Source organism: Salvelinus namaycush, chromosome 39 (assembly GCF_016432855.1).
Source record: "Salvelinus namaycush isolate Seneca chromosome 39, SaNama_1.0, whole genome shotgun sequence".
Taxonomy (NCBI): domain Eukaryota; kingdom Metazoa; phylum Chordata; class Actinopteri; order Salmoniformes; family Salmonidae; genus Salvelinus; species Salvelinus namaycush.
Genome location: NC_052345.1, coordinates 14,049,796 through 14,075,137, shown reverse-complemented (window position 1 = coordinate 14,075,137; position 25,342 = coordinate 14,049,796). Strand labels below are relative to the sequence as shown.

Below are 25,342 nucleotides of genomic sequence, written 5' to 3'. Positions count from 1 at the left end.
AGCGTAGATGGCAAGCCGGTATGACTCCTTGTAGTGTGGCTGAATGTATTCCGCTGGAATCATGTCTTCTTTGAATGACAACAGACAGGAGAGCTTGGATTCCATTTGTACGATTTCCCCCTGAGAGGATCTCTGATTTATGTAGAATGGGGTTATTACCTTAAAAAAATATACAATATATTATGTGTTATGACAGAACTGATTCAATTGTGACTTGTACTATTTTCATCTTCACTATGTATAATGCCACAACCTAATGCCAAAGCTATTTAAGTGAAACAGTTGACTCACAAACTACCACAGGTGAAACTTCCAATAACTGTTTGATTTTACCATATTTGTGTAGACATTCTTCATTCAGTACATTTGTAGAAAATACACTCCACCTGTGTGGAAATTCAAGTACAGACAGTACACCACAAAGGATCTTTTCAAATCTTTCTGAAAATTTCAGGGGAGAAAGACAGAAAAGAGGCCTTGCACTCAATTGAATGTCATAATGTCAACAAACTAGACTTACTTCATGGTCAGCAATGATAGCCAGCTCTTTCGGCTTTTAAAATCCCATTGAATGTGTTAAATTGTCCAGTAAGTTGAACATTGTGAATCACAGCCAGCAAATCAACCCTGACCGGCACCGCTGTCGTATGACTGAAGTAAAAAAAGTGAGCAGTCAATGATGAGTGTGGATTTGATTTTTTTTATGCTAATAGATCAAACCTGCTGCAGTTTCCACCCCATTCACCACTTTGACAAAACACATCACATGACAGTCCCTGCCTCTCCTTTCAGAGGTTTGGAAGAAGTCAGGCTAGTAGTATCTTGTTTGGGTGAAAGGAAACACAGTAGTATTCTTTATAGGTAGTGTTGTTACTCCAAATATGACCTCTTCTGTGGAGTGTACATTTGTATTAAGGTATAACATGTTCTTAATACATATTTGAGGAGAATATCAAAAGGATATTGTGCGACACAGAAGTCCGTATCGTCTAAAGTTATTGGTAAATGACTAAAAGGTTCTTCCTTGATAAAGGAAAGACAATTAGGAGGTGAGAGGAGACAAGTGAGGGAAATAAAAAGAAAGAATGACAGGAAAAGACAACAGAGGTGATAAATTAGGTTTATTTCTAACACAAAGCAAAGGGGGAAACACAACACGGTGCAGACAAACGTAACTTCTCTGGTATATAGCGACTGCAGTGCAGACGGCACTAGCTGTGTGTCTTTCTGTCTGCACTCTCTGACATCTATTCACCATCCACAGAGAAATAGACACAGACATTCAGACCTGGGCTCAAATACCATTTGAATTCACTTCAAAAACTTTAGCTGTGCTTGATTGAGCTTGCCTGTTGCAATGGAAAATTCCGCCCACCTGGCACCACCTGGCACAAACCCTGCCCACCAGGCACTTTAGGCAGGCTGATCCCAGGTCTTCAGACATTCCATTATATAGTACAGTATAGTGGAAGGTGCAGCTTTTTTTATGATTAACACTTAACATCTACTCTGTTCATTTATTTTTTCAAACATTTCTTGCATGTTAAAGCTCAGTGACCAAGCTATATGACACCTAAAATGGACACCTTCATGTAACAGCTTCTCGGTTCACTCAACTCATGCTATAAATCAGTAGCAGGCAATGCCTCAAGCCTTCTCAGGCATCAATATCCCTGGTTACTTTCTAGGGGGGGTTGGTGACTTGAGAGATCTGGCAGGGCTGGGCGACTTAACATGCCTAGGGGGGGTTGGGGATTTGGCGGTTGGGGTGGGGGACCTTAGGGACGGGGTGGGGGACTTAAGGGATGGGGTGGGGGTCTGGGGGATGGGGGTTTGGGCAGGGGTAGGGGTTTGGGCAGGGGTCTTGGAGGCCAGGGGTGCAGGTGTTGCTCCTCTCCCTCCCATTTTGGGCTCGGGGGGGCTCTCGCCTTGCTTGTAGACGCTCACGGTGATCTCCACGAACTCCCCGCCATATTTGTTCCGTACGTTGATGCTGTACTTGCCGGAGTCCTCGGACGTGACGGCGGTGATGGTGAGGCTGGCGAACTTATTGGCCTCAAGCGTTATCTTGGCGTGCTCAGTGGAGACTACCTCATTTTCATTCTTGAACCAGGTGACCTCTGGACTGGGGTCACCCCAGACTGTGCAGGTCAGGCTCAGGGTCTGAAGGTGGACAGAGGGAGGTGGAGAGGAGAGGTCAGACGTCAGAGAGATAGAGGTCAGAGAGAAAGATCTCTTGAATATGCACGCAATTCTCTACAAGAGACCATGTATTTTCAATACAATCACAATCTTATACAAGCATATATCATCATGATATAAAGTTTGTTCAGAGTGCATAGTATATCCCACCTTCTGCTCCATAATGGTGACCACATCCGGCAGACCACCAACCACTCTACCACGGTCTGAGGATTAGAACAGTCAATTAGTACTTGTTATCACGTAATCACTAGGATAATATGTATTGTGTAAATATAGTCTACTCACTCTTCTCAGCGAAGGCTGCAGCCCTGAAAGATAAAATAATGACATTGTTATAAATCAAGGACTTGGTGTATTACCAAAACATTTGGCAGTGTGTATACGATGAGGACAAATTTGTGCCTTATAAAACCTGTGGAACTTTTAATTATTTGACTCTTATCTTACGTCTTGCATTTTGCAAAAAAAACAACTTTGGACGAAAAACCATAAAAAGAAAAGCACAGCAATAAGTATCTTACTTGAGTCTCAGGTACTCCTCATAGGCATCGGTATATGCTACAAAAAGACAAATTGACATGATAAGACATCATCTACAAAAGACAAGCTAAGTGCAATTTAAAACAATCCTAGTGGTCAAAACGTCTGGTTGCAATGACATGATTTCAACATTGTAACATCTTTTTACCCGCTGGGATTTTTTCTCTCGTGATGCTAACCTTGTCCGGAGAGGTCGAATGTGCGAGTGTGGGACTTGGAGGCATCCATAATCTGGATGGAGTAGTGTCCCTTCTCCTTCTCTGATGGCTCCCTGATCTGCATCCAGGCCATCTCAGCTGTGCCGGCGATCCTCATCTTCTCAGACGACGAGATCTTGCTATCCCTAAACGGACATGGTCAGGTTTATTTGTCTAAATGAAACCCCTGCGTTACTGTCTTTCCACAGTTATATTTAAAGGATGGATACATTAAGTTGAGGTAAGACCAACAGACAAATCTACCCTACAGTCTAAACTTAAATAAATAAAAATAGTATCTAGAAACATCCATTGATTGGCGTAGGTTAAAGTATGCCTTCAAATCTCATCTCCAAAATGGCTGCATACTGTGTAACCGGCCTTGCTGAGTGTGATGTAGATGATGAGATGTGCGTACTTGTGCAACCAGGCAGTCCTGATCTCCTCTGTGTAGTACTTCATGTAGCACTGGAGCCTGATGCCTTCTGGGGTACACTGAAGCACCAGCTCAGAGGCAGAAGACCCTGAGAGGAAAAGGAGAGGCAGAGACACAACCACACCAACACTAAGTACCCTCACAACCACACCAACACTAAGTACCTTCACAACCACACCAACACTAAGTACCTTCACAACCACACCAACACTAAGACCTTCACAACCACACCAACACTAAGTACCTTCACAACCACACCAACACTAAGTACCTTCACAACCACACCAACACTAAGTACCTTCACAACCACACCAACACTAAGTACCTTCACAACCACACCAACACTAAGTACCTTCACAACCACACCAACACTAAGTAGTTTCACAACCACACCAACACTAAGTACCTTCACAACCACACCAACACTAAGTACCTTCACAACCACACCAAGTACCTTCACAACCACACCAACACTAAGTACCTTCACAACCACACCAACACTAAGTATCTTCACAACCACACCAACACTAAGTACCTTCACAACCACACCAACACTAAGTACCTTCACAACCACACCAACACTAAGTACCTTCACAACCACACCAACACTAAGTATCTTCACAACCACACCAACACTAAGTACCTTCACAACCACACCAACACTAAGTAGTTTCACAACCACACCAACACTAAGTACCTTCACAATCCAACCAACACGAAGTACCACAACAATGCAAGGGAGAACATCAATATTTTTCCCAGCAGGTGTTTTGATACAAAGTACTTACCAGCAATGTGGGCAATGGCGTTGATAATATCGTCAAATACTGCAAATCAAAAACAGAATATTCGTAGAAAGAGGAATTAAATTTCAATATGTCCTGATAAAGGAAATTATATTGTATCAATAATCAGATTATAGATCATGGAGATCCTGGAGCAGGAGTGTACCTTGGCCAGAAATGTCAAAGACAGAAGAGTCTTTCCCTCTGTCATCACTGAGTTTAGCTTTGTAATGGCCCTGGTCTTTTCTGGAGAACTGAAGAAAAAAGGTACTATTTACTGAGATTATATAGTATCGTGATCTTGGGGGAAAAAACGATACTGTGGGAAATTGAAAAACAGGGTCAATATTCATATAAGAAAATGTCTGCAAAAAACAGAGTTCCCTTGAGCAGTTGTATTCCTTGTGCAGTCATTGCTTTCAAGGTTCACAGCAGTAGTTACCAAGGAGATGGGGAGAGCAACAGATCCAGACATCACGTTAGGAGGGGTCTCCAGAACAATCTCTTCCTCATCCTTGAACCAGTGGAACACAGTCTCTTTCTTCACATTGGCAACCTGAGACACGAACACATACAGAATACAATCTGTCCTGACACTTTTAAATCACTGAAGAGCTTAGGAAAAAGCATGAGCTGAAGCACACCCAAACATGTTTGTAGAGGTGCTGACTAACAGAGAGTAAACTATATCACAACGAAGTCCCAAAAAACTATATATGCTCCCAAACAATTTAATGGGTAAACAGCAAAGCCCCAATGATTACAAATGTGTACACAGTTTCAACCTGAAGTAAATTGAAATCTGTAACCATAACAACAGGTCCTAGAAAACGTGTTTGTTACCTTGCAGACGAGCAGAACAGTACAGTCGTCATCCACATGGTAGGAAATGTACTCAGCAAAGTGGGGACCTAAACACGATAAGAAATATTTCATTTTCAAAACTATTATCACAATATACAGTCCATTTTTACATTTACGTAATTTAGCATACATTTTTCATACTGGTCCCGCGTGGGAATCAAACCAACAACCGTGGTGTTGCAAGCACCATTCTCTACCAACTGAACCACAAGGGACCCGTACAAACTTTATCTACAGCGCAGTCTGAAATGTTGAAAATCAAACTAACAGACCAGCTGATTACTAATGTATGATATCAAGACAACAAAGTCTTCACTTTCTTGTTGACAAATTACACATAAACTTTCATACTAATCGATCAAATATGTGCCATCAATCATCTGTGTACTAGGATAGAATACCTTGTTTCCTGATGTGCTCTGACCTCTGGAACTCAGCCTCCTTCAAGACAGCCTTGAACACTGAGAATAGACCACAACAACGTCAGTACTTAACCTAATACCCAGCCTCTTACACTCTAGCACCATAGCCTTATAGTAAAGAAGAAAATGCTTACTATTATCATATGTGTATATCAGACTTTGGTTCAAACACTATTTGAAATCTATCAAATCATTTTAGTGTTTGCTTTAGTTTACCTGGATTGCCAGATGGGCAGAGTTTGTGGTTTTTATTGACTATTCTATTGGTTCTATTGCGCCGGGAAACTGAATCAAGCCCAGATAAAGTATTTGAAATCATTTCAAATAGTATTTGAACCCAGGTCTGACGTACTGTATATTAAATCCCCTCTCACCATCTCTCACCAGGACCAGAGAGCTCTGGTTCTTGGCTCTGCCGTCGTGGATCTGGACGGTGTAGGTGCCCTCGCTGGCCTTGGAGAAGTGATCCACAGTCATCTGGATCACCCCGGTGTTCACGTCATGGCTGATCTTGTGGCTCTGTGGCACATACAAAACACATACCATCATTACATCAGGCATGTTTCCTAATAACTATTACCTTTATGTTTCACTGTTTATATGTTCAATGTGATTATGTCTCATGTTATTTGTTATGTATATTCACACTGCATAATTGCCCCTTGTGGGATGAATACAATATTATTGAATTAAATTCATCAGTGAAATTCAGAGTACAGAAAAAGGCATTGTCACGTTCTGACCTTTATTTCCTTTGTTTTGTCTTTATTTAGTATTGTCACGTTCCTGACCTGTTTTCTGTTGTTTGGTATGTGTTTATTGGTCAGGGCGTGAGTTTTGGGTGGGCAGTCTATGTTTTCTGTTTCTATGTTGGTTTTGGGTTGCCTGGTATGGCTCTCAATTAGAGGCAGGTGTTTGACGTTTCCTCTGATTGAGAGTCATATTAAGGTAGGTTGTTCTCACTGTTTGTTTGTGGGTGATTGTCGTCCGTGTCTGTGTCTGCGCACCACACGGGACTGTAGCGTTCGTTTGTAATAGTCTGTTCCTGTTCGTGCGTTCTTCATGTTTTATGTAAGTTCTCTCGTTCAGGTCTGTCTACTTCGTTTTGTAAAATTATCAAGTGTTCTTCGTGTGTTTAGTTTCGTCTTGTTAATAAAGTATCATTATGTATTCACAACCCGCTGCATGTTGGTCCAATCCTTGCTACTCCTCTTCGGATGAAGAGAAGGAGGAGGCCCGTTACAGAATCACCCACCAAACCCGGATCAAGCAGCGGGTTAACGGACAGCGCACGAAACAGGATTTCTGGTCTTGGGAGGAGATCATAGAAGGAAAAGGACCATGGGCGAAGGTTGGAGTTAATCGTCGCTCTGGGGAGGAGAAGGAGGCAGCCACAGCCCAGGAGTGGCGTTATGAGGGGACGCGTCTAGCACGGAAGCCCGAAAAGCCCGCAAGTACAACCCAAAAATTTCTTGGGGGGGGGGCTAAGAGGTAGTGGGTCTAGGGCAGGTAGGAGACCTGCGCCCACTTCCCAGGCTAACCGTGGAGAGCGGGAGTACGGGCAGACACCGTGTTACGCAGTAGAGCGCACGGTGTCTCCTGTACGTGTGCATAGCCCGGTGCGGGTTATTCCACCTCCCCGCACTGGTAGGGCTAGAGTGAGCATTGAGCCAAGTGCCATGAAGCCGGCTCAACATATCTGGCCTCCAGTACGTCTCCTCGGGCCGGTGTACATGGCACCAGCCTTACGCATGGTGTCCCCGGTTCGCCAACACAGCCCAGTGCGGGTTATTCCACCTCCCCGCACTGGACGGGCTACGGGGAGCATGCAACCAGGTAAGGTTGGGCAGGCTCAGTGCTCAAGGGAGCCAGTACGCTTGCACGGTCCGGTATATCCGGCGCCACCTTCCCGCCCCAGCTCAGTACCACCAGTGCCTGCACCACGCAGCAAGCCTCCTGTGCGTCTCCAGAGCCCTGTACGCACTGTTCCTTCTCCCCGCACTCGCCCTGAGGTGCGTGCCCTCAGCCCGGTACCTCCAGTTCCGGCACCACGCACCAGGCCTACTGTGCGCCTCAGCGGGTCAGAGTCGGCCGTCTGCCCAACGCCTTCTGCACTGCCTGTCTGCCCAGCTCCATCTGAGCCATCCGTCTGCCCAGTGCCATCTGAGCCATCCGTCTGCCCAGCGCCTTCTGAGCCATCCGTCTGCCCAGCGCCTTCTGAGCCATCCGTCTGCCCAGCGCCTTCTGAGCCATCCGTCTGCCCAGCGCCTTCTGAGCCATCCGTCTGCCCAGCGCCTTCTGAGCCATCCGTCTGCCACGAGCCATTAGAGCCGCCCGTCTGTCCCGAGCCATTAGAGCCGTCCGTCAGTCAGGAGCCGCTAGAGCCGTCCGTCAGTCAGGAGCTGCCAGAGCCGCCCGTCAGTCAGGAGCTGCCAGAGCCGCCCGTCAGTCAGGAGCTGCCAGAGCCGCCAGCCAGTCAGGAGCTGCCAGAGCCGCCAGCCAGTCAGGAGCTGCCAGAGCCGCCAGCCAGTCAGGAGCTGCCAGAGCCGCCAGCCAGTCAGGAGCTGCCAGAGCCGCCAGCCAGTCAGGAGCTGCCCTACAGTCAGGAGCTGCCCTACAGTCATGAGCTGCCCTACAGTCATGAGCTGCCCTTCAGTCATGAGCTGCCCTACAGTCATGAGCTGCCCTACAGTCATGAGCTGCCCTACAGTCATGAGCTGCCCTCCAGTCATGAGCTGCCCTCCAGTCATGAGCTGCCCTCCAGTCATGAGCTGCCCTCCAGTCATGAGCTGCCCTCCAGTCATGAGCTGCCCTCCAGTCCGGAGCTGCCACTCAGTCCGGAGCTGCCACTCAGTCCGGAGCTGCCACCCAGTCCGGAGCTGCCACCCAGTCCGGAGCTGCCATTAGTACAGAGTTGTCCCTCTGTCCTAAGCTACCTCTCTGTCCGGAGCTACCTCTCTGTCCGGAGCTACCTCTCTGTCCGGAGCTACCTCTCTGTCCTGAGCTACCTCTCTGTCCTGAGCTACCTCTCTGTCCTGAGCTACCTCTCTGTCCTGAGCTACCTCTCTGTCCTGAGCTACCTCTCTGTCCTGAGCTGTCTCCTCTATGTAGGAGGGGCCTTAGTGAAGGTTCCTGGACCATGGTCGGGGGCGAGGGTCGCCACTCAAAGGACGCTAAGGAGGGGGACAAAGACAGTGGTGGAGTGGTGTCCTCGTCCGCCGCCGGAGCCGCCACCGCGGACAGATGCCCACCCAGACCCTCCCCTTGAGTTGTAGGGGTGCGCCCGGAGTTCGCACCTTGAGGGGGGGGTTCTGTCACGTTCCTGACCTGTTTTCTGTTGTTTGGTATGTGTTTATTGGTCAGGGCGTGAGTTTTGGGTGGGCAGTCTATGTTTTCTGTTTCTATGTTGGTTTTGGGTTGCCTGGTATGGCTCTCAATTAGAGGCAGATGTTTGACGTTTCCTCTGATTGAGAGTCATATTAAGGTAGGTTGTTCTCACTGTTTGTTTGTGGGTGATTGTCGTCCGTGTCTGTGTCTGCGCACCACACGGGACTGTAGCGTTCGTTTGTAATAGTCTGTTCCTGTTCGTGCGTTCTTCATGTTTTATGTAAGTTCTCTCGTTCAGGTCTGTCTACTTCGTTTTGTTGTTTTGTAAAATTATCAAGTGTTCTTCGTGTGTTTAGTTTCGTCTTGTTAATAAAGTATCATTATGTATTCACAACCCGCTGCACGTTGGTCCAATCCTTGCTACTCCTCTTCGGATGAAGAGAAGGAGGAGGCCCGTTACAAGTATGGTCAGGGCGTGAGTTGGGGTGGGCAGTCTATGTTTGTATTTCTATGTTTTGCTATTTCTGTGTTTGGCCTGATATGGTTCTCAATCAGAAGCAGCTGTCAATCGTTGTCCCTGATTGGGAACCATATTTAGGTAGCCTGTTTTGTGTTGGGTTTTGTGGGTGGTTGTCTTCAGTCTTTGGGTGTCTGCACCAGATAGAACTGTTTCGGTTTTCACGTTTGTTGTTTTGTATTTGGAAGTGTTCAGTTTATTGTCTTTAATTAAACATTATGGACACTTACCACGCTGCGCTTTGGTCCTCCGATCCTTCTAACTTATCCTCCTCAGACGAGGAAGACGACAGCCGTTACAGGCATCATGTTTACATGCATTTTTAAATATTTTTTCTGTTGCTTTGTTAACTGTGCCATATAGCACACCTTCCTTTTCCTTGATTAAAAAGCAATGTTTGATGTTGTCGGTTTGGCACGTACATCACTGCTGGTGACCTCCTTGTCGTTGACAATGAACCTATAGGTGACGGCGGGTGACATCTTGAGGCACTGCAGCCAGAAACGCACGTGGCCCTTCTCTAGAACCTCATAGTTCAGTTGGTGCTTCAGTGGGACAACTGGACGAAGAAACAAACAAAGAAATGATCAATTCTCAAGGGATATTTGTTGTGGTACTGTGAAAAGATTCCTATGTGACACTTCACCCCTGACAAAGATGCATATTGAAGCATAATACTCACTTGGATGTCTGATGTTGTAGCTGAGTTCGAGCATGGTGTTCAGGGCTGCAAGATAAATTCAAGAATGAAGAATATCGGTATAAACTTTGACAAGAAACATATCTATATTTTTAAACCTGAGTCTAGGGGCGTATCCAAACCTACCATCCTCTGTCACGGTGTGGCTGGCAGAAACTCCATCAGTGTCAGTCACAACCACAGAGAAGGCACCCAAATCACTCACGTCTGGGTTGACGAAAGTCAGCTTAGAGCTGGAAAAGAAATAAATGTTGAGACAAATTATGTTGACAAAAATATTTATTATGGTTGTGACAAAAAAAAAACTTACTGTTTGCCCTTAGTTTCTATGGCGACTCTTGTACAGTCACTGATTTCTTTGTAGTTCTTAGACCAAGCAAAGTTGGAGGTCTCAGAAATCTCACAGGCCTCGAATGACAGGAAAATATCACCAGTGTCCTCATCCACTCCACACTGGATCTCCTGGGTGCCTTAACACATGAAAACAAACAAAATAATAACCTTTATTGCTGAGTGGTAGAGAGGAAATGTACATATTATGCTTCAGCAAAACTGTTCAAACCAAAAGCTAATGAAAACCCTGCTCAAAACCAATGGAGGTGTGTGTGATATATGTTCCTTTACCAAAACTGTTCAAACACAAATCCAACAGGCTATATCAGACTGATGTTGTCATACAGTAAATGTCATACAGTTGTCATATAGCTGTCATATAAGTGTTATTACCTGGCAGAGCCTTGGCAACCACTGGCTCAGATGTCTGGGAGGCCTTTCCTATTCCCTCAGCGTTGACAGCCTTCACTTTGAACGTATACTCTGCACCTGCCTCCAGACCAGTCACCTATACAGCGCCAACAAATCATTACATCCATTAAACATTACATTGTGAATTTGTAGACTGAATCCTAACTTGAGTTACATGAGCACAACATGAAATGTAATGAACCTTTCTATATCAACACATGATTCAAGCTACATTCTTGAGTTTTACGCACACATATTACAAGTTAAGATTCAATATACAAACTCTGCAGAGATGATGTGAATCATCATGTCTGCAGGTCTACATACAGTAGCTGCTTGTTTACCTGCAGGTAACAGTGGCCAATAGCCTCTTCATTCAGGGGGTGGTAGTGATGTCCCTTCTTGGCCATCTCCACCATGTATCCAGTGACGGCACTGGTGCCGGTGTAGACAGGGGCCTTCCACAGGATGACCAGGGAGTCACCTCTGACCTCTCTGAAGGCCAAGTCATAGGCTGGACCTAAAGGTCAAAGGTCAAACAGTAACCTTGCACAATCTCACTGCCCATAGCTGGAACATTATTCAAATTAAAATAACTTCATTTCAAATTAAATAAGTAACAGGGACATTATGCAGTACCACAATACTAATGATAAAAAATACTCATAATAAGATGGTTACTTTACCAGGTACTGTGATAGTCCAGGCCTCACACTTCAGAGGTGTGCTGGGAGCAGAGGGCATGCCCACACCTGCCAGGTTCCCAGCCTTGACCTTAAACTCGTAGAAGGTTCCCTCCGTCAGACCGTCGACCTGAAGAGAAGGGGACAATATTGAGACAGGGACCCAAATGTATCCAATATTTTTTTCAACAGTGTTGCTACAAGTAGCTACATATTTGCTATTGATTTTGAATGGCAAAGTTTAATTATAGATCTAATCTATTATTTAGATGCAGAGGGAAGAGTACATACCATTCACACTATCAGCACTGCAGTTATTAAACCATTATGTATGAAGAAGCAAACCTATTTATCCTAATCAGATGCCACTTCTGACACCACGTGACGTACCGTGTAGGTCCTGGTCTTGGTAGCGGCAGAGTTGACCTCCTTCCAGGCCAGGGTGTCTGCATCACGCTTATCGACGTAGTAGGCGTTGATCTTGGAGCCACCGCAGTGCTTGGGGCTCTTCCAGGCAATGATCATGGAGGCTCCGTCACAGCTCAGCATGGTGATGCCATGAGGTGCACTGGGAGTCGCTGTGGCACAGAGTCACACAGGTAAATTCAGAATACCTTTCCAACATGTAAAATTGACCAGTTTTTCATTTCAAACTGATGTGAAAATTCATAGACATTTTTTTTTAATATGGGGTTTGTCATACAGTTGCATGAGGGTTTTTTGTTATACAGTGATATATGTAGTGGTTAAACTGTATGTACAGTATGGCGGGTGATTTGAAAGGAAACACACGATAATACTGTGATACTCTGACAAGCGTTCAGAGCACAGACACAGCAAAAGTTGGGGGAAGGGACAGTGAATAAGTCTGGTGGTGAACCTGTTCAGGAGCAAAACTGTGCATTAAAACACCCCTAGATAACAGAACAACTCAATACATACCATACTCCACTCCCCTCTCTAGATGAAACCATAAAATCTTTCATATTGGACAAAGGAAAATAGTCAAAGTTAAGTATTGATAGTAAGGCAATAGTGCTTGCTCTTTGGGGGTCTAGTTAAGGTTACCGTAAAGCACTGTATGTGACAACTGTTGGTGTAAAAAGGGTTTTATAAATACAATTGTATTAATTGATGGCAATACTGCATTTCTCATATGGCAACATTCTATTGATACTCACTGAGGGCGGGATCCACAGCAATAGGAGTCGACTCCTGGGACTCATCACTGAGGCCATAGATGTTGACAGCCTGGACACGGAACACATAGGTCTCCCCCGGGGTCAGTCCATGGACCACAAACCTAAAACAGGGAAATGAAACATGATCATCTATACGTCTTGAATTTAAGGTATAATTGCTGACTCTAAGACCTGGACAATATACACGACCGATCAAAAGTTTGGGGTCACTTAGAAATGTCCTTGTTTTTGAAAGAAAATTTAAAAAAATTGGCCTTCTTTAGACTACTTGAGTATCTGGAGCATCAGCATTTGTGGGTTCGATTACAGGCTCGAAATGGCCAGAAACAAAGGACTTTTTCTGAAACTTGTCAGTCTATCCTTGTTCTGAGAAATGAAGGCTATTCCATCAGAGAAATTGCCAAGAAACTGAAGATCTTGTACAACGCTGTGTACTACTCCCTTCACAGAACAGCACAAACTGGCTCTAATCAGAATAGAAAGAGGAGTGGGAGGCCCCGGTGCACAACTGAGCAAAAGGACAACTACATTAGTGTCTAGTTTGAGAAACCGACGCCTCACAAGTCCTCAACTGGCAGCTTCATTAAATAGTACCCGCAAAACACCAGCCTCAAAGTCAACAGTGAAGATGCGACTCCGGGATGCTGGCCTCCTAGCCATCTGGTTCTTGGTCACCTCCCTGACCAAGGCCCTTCTCCCCCGATTGCTCAGTTTGGCCAGGCGACCAGCTTTAGGAAGAGTCTTGGTGGTTCCAAACTTCTTCCACTTAAGAATGATGGAGGGCACTGTATTCTGGGGACCTTCAATGCTGCAGAAATGTTTCGGTACCCTTCCCCCGATCTGTGCCTCGGCACAATCCTGTCTTGTAGCTCTACGGACAATTCCTTTAACCTCATAGCTTGGTTTTTGCGGTGACATGCACTGTCAACTGTGGGACCTTTTATAGACAGTTGTGTGCCTTTCCAAATCATGTCTAATCAATTGAATTTACCACAGGTGGACTCCAATCAAGTTGTAGAAACATCTCAAGGATGATCAATGGACACAGGATGGACCTGAGCTCAATTGTCGGGGGGCTAGGGTCAGTCTGTTATATCTTATCCGGTGTCCTGTGTGAATTTAAGTATCCTCTCTCTAATTATTTCTTTCTTTCTCTCTCTCGGAGGACCTGAGCCCTAGGACCATGCCTCAGGACTACCTGGCATGATGACTCCTTGCTGTCCCCAGTCCACCTGTCCGTGCTGCTGCTCCAGTTTCAACTGTTCTGCCTGCGGCTATGGAACCCTGACCTGTTCACCGGACGTGCTACCTGTCCCAGACCTGCTGTTTTCAACTCTCTAGAGACAGCAGGAGCGGTAGAGATACTCTCAATGATCAGCTATGAAAAGCCAACTGACATTTACTCCTGAGGTGCTGACCTGTTGCACCCTCGACAACTACTGTGATTATTATTATTTGACCATGCTGGTCATTTATGAACATTTGAACATCTTGGCCATGTTCTGTTATAATCTCCACCCGGCACAGCCAGAAGAGGACTGGCCACCCCTCATAGCCTGGTTCCTCTCTAGGTTTCTTCCTAGGATTTGGCCTTTCTAGGGAGTTTTTCCTAGCCATCGTGCTTCTACACCTGCATTGCTTGCTGTTTGGGGTTTTAGGCTGGGTTTCTATACAGCACTTTGAGATATCAGCTGATGTAAGAAGGGCTATATAAATACATTTGATTTGATTTGAATTTCCAGTCTGATAGCAAAGGGTCTGAATACTTATGAAAATACATTTTTAATACATTTGCTAAAATTTCTAAAAACCAGTTTTTGCTTTGTCATTATGGGGTATTGTGTGTAGATTGCTGAGGATTTGTTTTTATTTAACAGATTTTAGAATAAGGCTGTAATGTAACAAAATGTGGGAAAAGTCGAGGGGTCTGAATACTTTCTGAAGGCACTGTAGGTGTCAGGATTTTGCCAAATCAGTGTCTCGTTTTGCAAAGATTTTATTTCTGGATTATTCTCAAGCCAGAGGCCTGTCACACTACATTCACTGTCCCATCTCCTTTAATAACATATCTAATATTAAATCACTGCCGTAACTTGAATAGATAACTAGTAGACAAACGTATATGTTTAAATGGCTACCTGGTGTGCTTGTAGGGCTTATGGTTGCATGGGGCCCAGGTCTTTGATCCCACCAAAGAGGCGTCTATGTAGTACCCCATGAGGTGGTTGGGGTGTTTGGGGGGGTCCCACTGCACAAACACGGAGGACTTGGTGTTCCTGGTGGCAACCACCTGACCAGGAGCAGAGGGAACACCTACACAGGCAAAACACATGCATGTTGGGGACTGGAGATATTGAGTTGATGTATCATTACTACACAGTAACAGAGTAAAGGGGTTAGGAATTAGAAAAACACATATCTTCATTATAAATCTTCAAATAAATGATCGTCATCATTTATAAACACCTTAATTTAAGACGTGAAAAATAAAGCATTTCTCATTATGCATAACATACCTGATGTGATATCTTGGTGCAATGTTATGAGGAGATACAGAAATATAAAAAACAATGGACACAATAACCATTCTGTAAACCTGTGGACTATATTCCACAAAACATACCTTCAGCAAGGGATGACAGAGGCATTATTTTCAGTTGTGATACATGATGTCATGCGTCTTTCATGACGGGAGTTCGTGTCAGACAAGAGTGTACCATTATCAATCATGGATATTGTGGGGACGAAACGTATTTTGTGGTTGTGACATTAGGGTGAGGATACTGTAGGATTTGATGTGACTTAATCATGCCCATCATCATTGGTAGTTAGTTTCTCCAAAATACGAACAGGGGTGAAAGACCGATTTGTGATTGTGACATTACAGGAGTGTGATAGTCACATTACATAAATCTCAGTATGTTTAAAATAAGGGATAAACGTTGTGCTTTATATTGTACATACCAACAGGCCGCTCACTACCTGAAACATATGTTAAACAGAGTCTCATTTATCAAAGTAGAATTGGAAGGATTCCTTGACTGTCACTGTTTGTAAATGCATGTATCATACATTTTGTGTGTGTATGTGTGTGTGTGTGCCTGCCTGTGTTTGTGTGTGTGTGTGTGTGCTAAACCCCACTCTTACCATGCTCATCCACCGTTTCGATGGGATCTGTAGGCTTAGAGGCCTCGCTGGCCCCGTACAAGTTCTCAGAATACACACGGAACTGGTACTTTTTCCCGGCTTCCAAATCGAAAACGGGGTAGCGAGGGGACTGCAGTTTCACTGCTGTGTTGATCCTCTGCCAAGCCCCAGTGCCTGACACGGACTAGTGGATATTTGGGACGGGAGGGCAAATGAAAGGTAAAGCCTTCTACAACATGATTGAATCACTAATCTCATTTGAAAAATGCCTTTAGCAACATACCTGCCAGCTGTTATTTCTGCCATTTTGCAAAAATATTACTGCACTTTAGACAGATTGAAAGTTGTGAAATGATAAATGGACTGTCTAATCTACTACCGTTCCTGTACTGAGAGATCTACATACTGTAGATGGGAAGGGGAAAGGAGCAGCCACACACCTTCTCGATGATGTACCACAGTGGTGCCCGTCCACGAGGGCTGGGGGGTTTCCAGCTCAGCACGATATATGATTTGAATATCTCCGAGGCATGTATATCTGTAGGCTCCCCCGGCAATGTAACGTAACCTATATTGGGATTGAATGGCATTGAACAATACTTCATAACACGTATTATTTGATCAATACTAATTACATCAACTTTAAAGAACATTTAGGGTTCATTTAGTATTTATTATTATGGAATTACATTTGGGGTTAGTTTAGATCGTTTTAGTTACAATGTTTGCGTCAAGAGTTAGATGGTGGGTTAAAAGTTATACAACGATGACGTTTGGATTTGAAAAATGAAGGATATAAGTTAAGGAAAATAAATGTAATCTACCCATGTTAAATCTAAGTTTAAAGAGCTGGCTGGTTAGTTGCCTATTTATTATGGTGTTCGTCTTACCGTTCGTTCCAGTGTGGTCAATGAAGTTTCTTAGAAAAGTTTTTATTCATTCTTATTATGAAGTTTTGATATTAATATGACTAGTATCATTAGAGTTGTTACTATGGCAATACCAAAGTCCAATCTAAAAGCAGAAGGTGAGCAGGAAGCGCGAGGGTTTATTGATTAATAACGATGAGACAATTAGGAGAGAAATCCTTCAACTTCTCCTTTAAGGTACTGAGAACACAAGTATTTATGTGTACATACATTCATGTGTATATTATTGTATATTGTAAGGGCTTTCGCCGATACAATATATTCAACAGGTATTTGCTTTGATGGATATTGGTCAGTTCTGGAAATGTTGTGGATATGTTGATTTTAATGCTGTGTGGAAGGTTCATTTGTTATCCAGTGTTTTTGTTTAATAGACGAGAGGAATAGAATAGACTCAACACAATATTTTGGTCTGTTACCATTGTTGGCATACTCTACCTTCCAGGTCATCATCTTTAATCACTACTTCATGTTTCCCATCCAGTTTAATCACTGTTTCAACAGAGGAAAAAACAGAAAAGTCATGTATGACACAAAGGTGCATCTGCTAGCTGATATTTCACCCAAAAATCTAAATATAAAAGATGTCCTTTGAGTATGCACTCAAGTAGACATCATGAGTGGGTGTGTGGTTATGTACCTTGCAGTCTCTCTCGCTCAGCTGGGTCCAGGGCAGTCACCGAGTCAGACTCCCGGGACGGTCTGCTGATCCCGGCACTGTTGACAGCCCTGACCCGGAAGTGGTAGGCGTGACCCACGCTCAGGCCGTGCACGGGGTACTTACAGATCCGCACTGGGGCGTCGTTACACTGGGACCAGGTAGCACTACCAGACTCACGTCTGTACAGGAGGAGAAGGAATTACATCACAAACCATAGAATGTATTGACGTGTGGAAGTGCTGGTCTGAATGGACGTCAACAATGATAGTGCAGATGTTTGTAGTTCCATCAGTCATTTATCTAGAAATCTAATTCGCATGCCTTCGTCACAAGTCTTTGTTTGGCTCTGTGAGATCCGGTAGCTTCACAAAATCAATTGCTCTACCAGATTAGATCTGAAACATCATGTGAGCGTGAAGTTTCTCACAATCACTCCACTGTCTTACACTCTCAATGGCCATCCTTTAGGTCTTCTGCATCTTCTAACAACTACAATCAAATCTGCTTTTATTGACTATTGTTGGAGATTCTGGATGGGAGAGTCTAACGTAAGGTCCTAAATGACTAAAACTGACTTGTCCACAAAGTATCCGGTGATGGCAGCCTCGTTGGTGGTGTTGGGGGGTTTCCAGGCAACCAGGACGTAGTCCGAGTTGATGTCAAACGCCTTGACGCTGATTGGTGCACCAGGTGCTCCGGCCACAGAGGGAGCAGCATCTGGGGAATAAGGAAGAGAACAAGGAAGCAAGGTGGGACTGTAGAGAATAAGGAGACAAAGTGGCAGCACTGTATACGTCACTTGGGTTAACACATGCAAATATGTATGGGATTACAAACTGAATACAGTATGTAAAATGCCTAGAGCATATCTTTGTGTTGAGTCAGGCCGGAAGTTTAAAGGGCCCGTTGGAACTGTGTCATTTATCACTAAATGTTTCTTAACAACAAACCTCAAACCTCGTATTGTTTCTAATGTATAGAATTATAGTAAACATTCTTTCCTTTCTAATGTATAACATGAAATAATATTTCTCAAATATAAATATGTTGTTTCTACACTCTTAGAAAAAAGGGTTCCAAAAGGGTTCTTCCACATTAGAGAACCGTTTTTGGTTCCAAGTAGAACCCTTTTGGGTTTCATGTAGAACCCTCTGTACAAAGGGCTCTACATGGAACCCATCTACATGGAACCCAAAAGGGTTCTACCTGGAACCAAAATGGTTCTACCTGCAACCAAAAAAGACTCTTCAAAGGTTCTCCTATGGGGACAGCCAAAGCACCCTTTAAGGTTCTAGATAGATTTCTAAGAGTGTTTGCTGCTTTATTGTCAAAGTATAATATTATCATTTAATTATAAGACCATATGATTTTACCTTTCACAAAGAGGTAGGCGCTGTGCTCGGTGGTGCCGTCCTTCGTCCACATGCGGAGGGTGTACAGACCCTCATCATCCTTGGCCAGGTGGAGCAAAGTCAAAGTGGCAGCGCCCCCACCAACCTTAATCTCAGCCAACTTCCCAGCCTTCAGCAGTTTATCTGATCAACAACAGAGACGGAATAACAACACTTTATCGAGTAGTTGGTTGTTGTTGAGAGTTGACCATAAGAACATGACCGTAGAATGTTTTCAAAAACAGTTCCTTCATTCTATGTCATACTGTAATATGCTGGGCTGCGCTGTACGGACATGTGCTGTGAATTAAGATGCACTGTGTTTTCTGCACGATGTACTGTATGGCTCTCCTGTGTGGTGCTGTATTGTGATGATGTGCCATTGAGTAATGTTCACTCGCTCACCGTCTCTGTACCACTGGGCCAGTGGTGGTACGTTGGGCAGATCAGGGACCACCACCATGGTACACACCAGACTAATGGAACCTCCCTCTGTTCCGAACGACACTCCAAACCTATCCAGCATGGTGATCTCCAGCTTACTGTGGTGGATCACAGTCAGGTGGGGCACTGAGGAGAAGACAAGGACAACACATGCTAATATAGTAGTACATCTCAAGTATACCAATATGCCCTATAGTACTTGCTATGATCTGTGTTAACCAAACACTTAAACAACATATACCGATATCAGTATATAATACATACAGATATTATGCAGCTGTGGATGAAGAAATGTCAGTATGACATGTAAACAAGCCAGTTTAGCACAATCCAATATTATCATGGTTGATGTGTTAGTAAAAGTTTGTTGTATTGTGACATTGTAAGGTCCTTCCAGTGTGTGTTGAATATAAGTCACCACTTGTTTTCATTCGTTGACTGTCTCAGGGCCAGAACAACACAAAGTCACGCTCACAATAGTTTCCAGTGCTTATCAGGCCACTTAGATAGAGACTGTTATTTGTGGACTCTGATCTCAAGCAAAGCCTGCCATGTCTGGGCCCCACTCCAGCAGCACTGGGCTGGTTCTCCACCCACCCTCCTCCTCAATCCACTCTTTCCTCTCACCTTGACCAAAAAGCTGGCAGGACCCATAGGCTCCTCCTGCTGGTCCTACGAGGAATACAAATCATTTTTAGAAAGGGAAGAAGGAACATTCTTTTCAAAAATGAAAACCTTCATTCAGATTCATATGCTATGGGTGTTTGTTGCGTTGGAGAGTGACATTTGAGGGAACTTTTAATAGCAGTTCAAATCCTTCAGTGCAAATACTTCAAAGACAGAGAGAGAGAGAGAGAGAGAGCGAGAGAGAGAGAGAGAGAGAGCGAGAGAGAGAGAGAGAGAGAGAGAGAGAGAGAGAGAGAGAGAGAGAGAGCGAGAGAGAGAGCGAGAGAGAGAGAGAGAGAGAGAGAGAGAGAGAGAGAGAGAGAGAGAGAGAGAGAGAGAGAGAGAGAGAGAGAGAAAAAAAACCTCACTCTTGACAGTGACAGAGGCCTTGCTGGTAGTTGATCCATGGGAGTTCGTTGCCACGGCGCTGTACTCTGCAGTATCACTCACCACGCACCTAAAGTGAAGGAAATTAGATATTAGTATATTACGATTTCATTGGCTCAAATAAATGGTACATGTGTATTGTGCTGTTCATTATCACTGTTTATACAACAGGTGTGTCTAATCCTGAATTCTGATTGGTTAAAAACTGTTAATGTCATAGGGGGTTATTGGCATTGTGTTAAATGACTTCAGGACTGTGTAACATCCAAGAAATGTATTTAGTTCATAACATCCTCCCCTTCACCTTCATGCCTTTTAAAGGACGACTTTTAATACCAGTCAAATGTTTGACGACATGAGTGAGAAGAAGGAGACATTGCATTTTGGAAAGTGATCTCATGGCTTGAGAGCGCCGTCGAACAGAAGGCGACGTTCTGAAGCAGCAGAAGGCGTTAAGAAGGCGGCACATCGTGAGGACAGACATTCCCAAGGAGAATCCGAGGGTGAGAATAGAAGAGGAGAAATGTGACCGTCCCCCCTGGAAGTACTATTTTAATAGACGATTTGTTTTCCATATTCCCAGCTGGGGTGATATGGATCTCAGGCCATTTTATTCCCACTGTTACTCTCTTTCTCTTCAAATATTATCAAAGACAACTAATTGATTAAGTGAGGAAAAGAAAAGGGTATGAAAGAGAGCGTGTTGGGGCGGAGGAGGGGAGGGGGGGGGGCTACCTTAAACTGCGGTCTCCTTTTTGACCTAGTAACGTAATGACGACGTAGGAGAGATTCAGTGCAGAGAGCGAGAGAGAAAGAGGGGGGAGGAGGAATGAAAGGATCGAATGACACGGAGGTCAGCACTTCGGTATGAACAGCTGAGGAGTCTTGAAGACGAGGGCCGGGCGGGCCAGCGACATGCAGGCTGTGTTTAGAGGCGGAGCTGGCTTTAGACTAAATAGGAAATGCAACAACCCCCTCCCCCCTTCAGTTTCACTGGGGTGCCATTCACTTCCACTGGCAACAGGGAACAACCAAAGGGGGACAATGGGTACCGCCTGACAACAAGTGGAAAAACAACACCTGTTCATAGAGTAGAACAAGGCAAGTGACAATTTCATTTGACGTCAGTAAGTTCAAGAAATGAAACACAATTTAATGTATGTAATAATGATTTCAAATACTACAGTATGTGAATTGAATTTCGGTTCATGTCCTTAATCAAGTTGAAATTAACCCGAACTTGACCTTGGTCAAATTGAACCAATTAACATGAAAAGAGACAGTGAATTAGAGTGAGGCACAGTACCTGCTAATAATCAGACTGTGTACTCCATACTTGTTCTCAATCTTGTACTTTCCTGCGGCACTCAGTGGGTCAACAGGTTTTCCTCCCTTATACCTGAAAAAACAAGGCATCAAATTAGTAAGTGGGTTCTTTTACACCTCAATATTGATGGAATTTTTAGTACTGAAGTGTTTTTAATACATCTGTTATGTGACATATAACTAATATTGCATAGTTTTGACATAATTAATATGTTAGCATATTTGCTAGGTCACTATTTTGGTCACTATTTTGAACATTTCTAATGAGGCCGTGTTGACAGGAAACCTTTTTTTCCCTCCCCAATTTCGTGGTATCCAATTGGTAGTTACAGCCCTGTCTCATCGCTGCAACTCCCGTACGGACTCGGGAGAGGCGAAGGTCGAGTGCCGTGCGTCCTCCGCAACACAACCCAACCGCACTTCTTCTTGACACAATGCCCATTTAACCCGGAAGCCAGCCACACCGATGTGTCGGAGAAAACACAGTACACCTGGCGACTGTGTCACCGTGCACTGCGCCCGGCCTGCCACAGGAGTCGCTAGTGAGCGATGGGACGAGAACATCACCGCCGGCCAAACCCTCCCCCAACCTGGACGACGCTAGGACAATTGTGCGCCGCCCCATGGGTCTCCTGGTCGTGGCCAGCTGCGACAGAATCTCTAGTGGCACAGCTAGCACTGCGATGCAGTGCCTTAGACCACTGTGCCACTCGGGAGGCCGTTAACAGGAAACAAACAAAATATAGTCTAAATATCTGTGAAGTCCCTCCAATAAACAGTGAAATGTGCAGAGACATTTATAGCATTAGCCAAGACCAAGGTGCTGGCTGTTAAAGTAGAGATGGTGTAATTGGTGCTAATGTGATCATTAACATGGCGCTAATGAGACCCATAAAGTGAGGAAACCTCACTAAAAAGCTCCAATAGACACCATAATGAAGGCCAGCCAAGTACTGTCCCAGAGGACAAATCTGGTTGAAATGATGTCATTATAACCAGTTTACAACCACAAGTGCAGGTAAATGCTAATTAAAAGTGCATTTTAAACCATCGTAGGCAAATGTCTCTGAACTATATAAATTATATAAAGCAGATGCTAAGTTGTTGGTGAAACATGTCACATCTCAAGGACTACATGGCTAATCATAGTGGTTACCAGATGCATACACAATATGGAAACTGATACATAATGAAGCACAACAGTAGTTCAATAAGAGGCGAGCGCTCCTAACCATTTGACAATAGGCCTGGGGTGACCGTCTACAGTACAAAACAGCTTGACAGGAGTCTTCTCCCACATGGTGTGGGGCCTCAGAGCCACCAGGAAGTCAGGGGCCTTGTCCGTCTCCGTACTTGACGTCACCTTCTTGTGCATCATCTCCTGCACCTGAGGAGAGGCAGTATAGGTTGCATAAGCAAATGAGGGGGAACCTTTCCTCCAGCAGTGATAAGGTTAGTACAGGTAGAAATAGGATAATAGAAACTATAGGCAAAAAGCTATCAAATATGACATATCTGTTTAACTGTGGTATTTGCAAATCACAGGGTTTCATCAATGATATATGATCCTGTGTCAGCAGCACTGTATATAACATGACCCTTCCACAATCCCGTGTATTACCTCTCTCTTAATCGCAATATTCTCCACTTGGGTCTTTGTGGCCACTCTCATCCTGTGGAGCTCCTTCTGAATGGAAGCAAGTCCTTTCCCAACATGACTAGACACTCGCTGGTACTCCTCTATCTCACCGACGTCTCTACACATATTCCACAGCAGGAAAGATAGGAATTTATATACCGGTACAATATACAGTGTTTAATAAAAAACGACGAACACTTCAACGTATTGTCCAGTATTAGGTCAGATAGGTTCGTTATTAACATCTAACCAACTCATCCTGTATAACAGGGTTCCACAACTGGGGGCTTGCTTTTTGTCATCGTTTTTTTATTAATTGTTGGATTTAAAAATCGTCCCGCAGCTGAATCTGGTTGATGATCCCTGCTGTATAATGAAATACAACACATGTACCAGGACACAATTTGGCATATTTGCTGTGTTTTTCAGTCACCATAGTAGCTCCTGCTAGTTTTTGCCTGCAGTCAGCTCTGACTGTGCTTCATATTCCCTTACACCTAAAACAGCATGACATATCGGCCCTGTCCAGAAACAACCCCTAGCCCCTTCCCCTAGGCACTTCATGTAAACCTGAAAGAATTGAATAGGTATGGTAGTAGTTCCATCTTAGTTGGGTGGAGATTTTGCCAAATTGCTTACGCCTATTGAATCCTTTCAGATCTACACAAGTGTCTAGGGGTAAGAGCTAGGGGTTGTTTCTGTACTGGGCCAATGTAGCTAGGAGACACTGTCCTATTGGACCTACCTCTGCCTGAACGCCGGCACTGTATAGGCTGGTTCAGCCATAGCCTCTGTGGCGTGGGTGTGCTGCACCTGGTTCACTGACTTGGAGCTTGATTTCCTGTGGAGAGAGAGCAGTCATTAGAGTCATTAGAGTCATTCGAGTCATTAGAACAGGAAGATTAACAAACACTTAGTGCCAGCACTGTTGTGGTGGTACTGCGGTTTTAAAATGTAAAAACAATTGCAGAATATACTTCATATCAAAAAACAAAAAGGGACATAAAAGCTAATAAAGCAATTAATTTAGTGGTTTTCACCTAGATAGTGAGGTCATTGGTATTGGACAAAAGTTCACTTTTCTACCTAATTTTCAATCTCCAGCACAATACCAGTGTCAACATATGTGAAAATTGAGCATTTCTACGTCTTGTAGAAAAAAAATAGAGAGTTTAAAACGTCTACCCGATGACATCATCAAAAGTGAAAAATTTTAAAAACATGGATTTTCAAACCCTATGAGATTCGCGGTGACGCGAGGAGCAAGAAAATACCATCCCCTGGGCTAGAAACTCGTTGCAGGTTTAGAAAATCACCGTGGCCTACCCTGTGATGTCACCCATTGTTTTTTGTACCTTTCTTCTTGTCTTTTTAACCACAGATCATAGAAACGTGCTGTTTTCACATATATGGACACTGGTTTGGTGCTGGATATGATGAATAGGAGGTTGAAAAGTTACAGAATTGCCCTTTAATTTCTTAGCAAATATAACTAGTAAAGAGTCCAGTAACTGGATAGTTTTTTCTTGATGGGTTGGGTTCTAGAACAGAGTTCAGCATATGTTTCAGGCACAGTGAAGCAGTGGCATGCACACTAGACATGGGTTGCATAACAACATCAACGTCACGACCTGCTATGACCCGGTCAATAGGTCCCAACACTTTGGCTTCTGCTTGCAGCGTGACAAATTCTGAGGTTGAGGCTTCATTGGGTACGGTTCCATTTGAACGCCACCACTTCAGCTCACCACAGACCACAGGAGCGCTAAAGCAACATCTAGTGGCCTGCTATGACCCTACGACCCTAAAACAAGGCAAAATTCATTGTCGCAAGCCGCGTAGCATCAGCATGGGGTGGTGGACATTTGATGCTGGAGACCATCTCTTGTCCACTCCACTTCCCTCTACACCAGCACTATGTACATCCACACTACTGTGCTCCAGCTGCTGTATTGCCAAAGAACTGCTTTCTAGAGTGCTGCAGGTGAGCAATAACACTAATCGCCTACCTTGAAGAGTGCTCCTTGACAACATGCTTAGTAGTGTGAGAGCTGTGATGGCTGAGGTGGCTCACATGCTTCTTCTGATTAAAATGCATGACCTTGGTAGCCATGGCTGGAACACTTCAAA

General features: G+C 44.3%; 1 protein-coding gene across 1 annotated transcript; it reads right to left on the bottom strand.

Moving 5' to 3' along the window:
- Positions 1-1,105: 1,105 nt before the first annotated feature.
- LOC120032707 (myomesin-2-like) lies at positions 1,106-25,325 on the bottom strand. Its single transcript, XM_038978898.1, has 38 exons — positions 25,222-25,325; positions 23,958-24,053; positions 23,195-23,330; positions 22,806-22,960; positions 21,554-21,646; positions 20,229-20,317; positions 19,792-19,866; positions 19,156-19,320; positions 18,733-18,894; positions 17,935-18,076; positions 17,339-17,538; positions 17,137-17,190; positions 16,210-16,337; positions 15,770-15,953; positions 15,647-15,658; positions 14,761-14,941; positions 12,602-12,723; positions 12,363-12,380; positions 11,811-11,998; positions 11,424-11,550; positions 11,082-11,257; positions 10,720-10,834; positions 10,304-10,463; positions 10,120-10,226; positions 9,976-10,020; positions 9,716-9,852; positions 5,824-5,968; positions 5,429-5,488; positions 5,007-5,074; positions 4,606-4,719; positions 4,330-4,417; positions 4,167-4,205; positions 3,361-3,466; positions 2,925-3,088; positions 2,727-2,763; positions 2,491-2,513; positions 2,353-2,408; positions 1,106-2,163 (listed from the first exon to the last, which is right to left on the bottom strand). Exons 1-38 carry the CDS (start codon positions 25,323-25,325, stop codon positions 1,678-1,680), a joined length of 4,557 nt encoding a protein of 1,518 aa, XP_038834826.1. The 3' UTR covers positions 1,106-1,677.
- Between the last annotated feature and the right edge of the window lie 17 nt (positions 25,326-25,342).

Coding starts and splice junctions, on each gene's coding strand:
- LOC120032707 (XM_038978898.1), bottom strand. CDS start 25,325: ATGGCTACCAAGGTCATGCATTTTAATCAGAAGAAGCATGTGAGCCAC. Junction 10,464..10,719: donor GGTTGCCAAGGCTCTGCCAG/GTAATAACACTT, acceptor TCATGTGTTAAG/GCACCCAGGAGATCCAGTGT. Junction 3,467..4,166: donor CGCCATTGCCCACATTGCTG/GTAAGTACTTTG, acceptor TTTTCCTCTCAG/GGTCTTCTGCCTCTGAGCTG.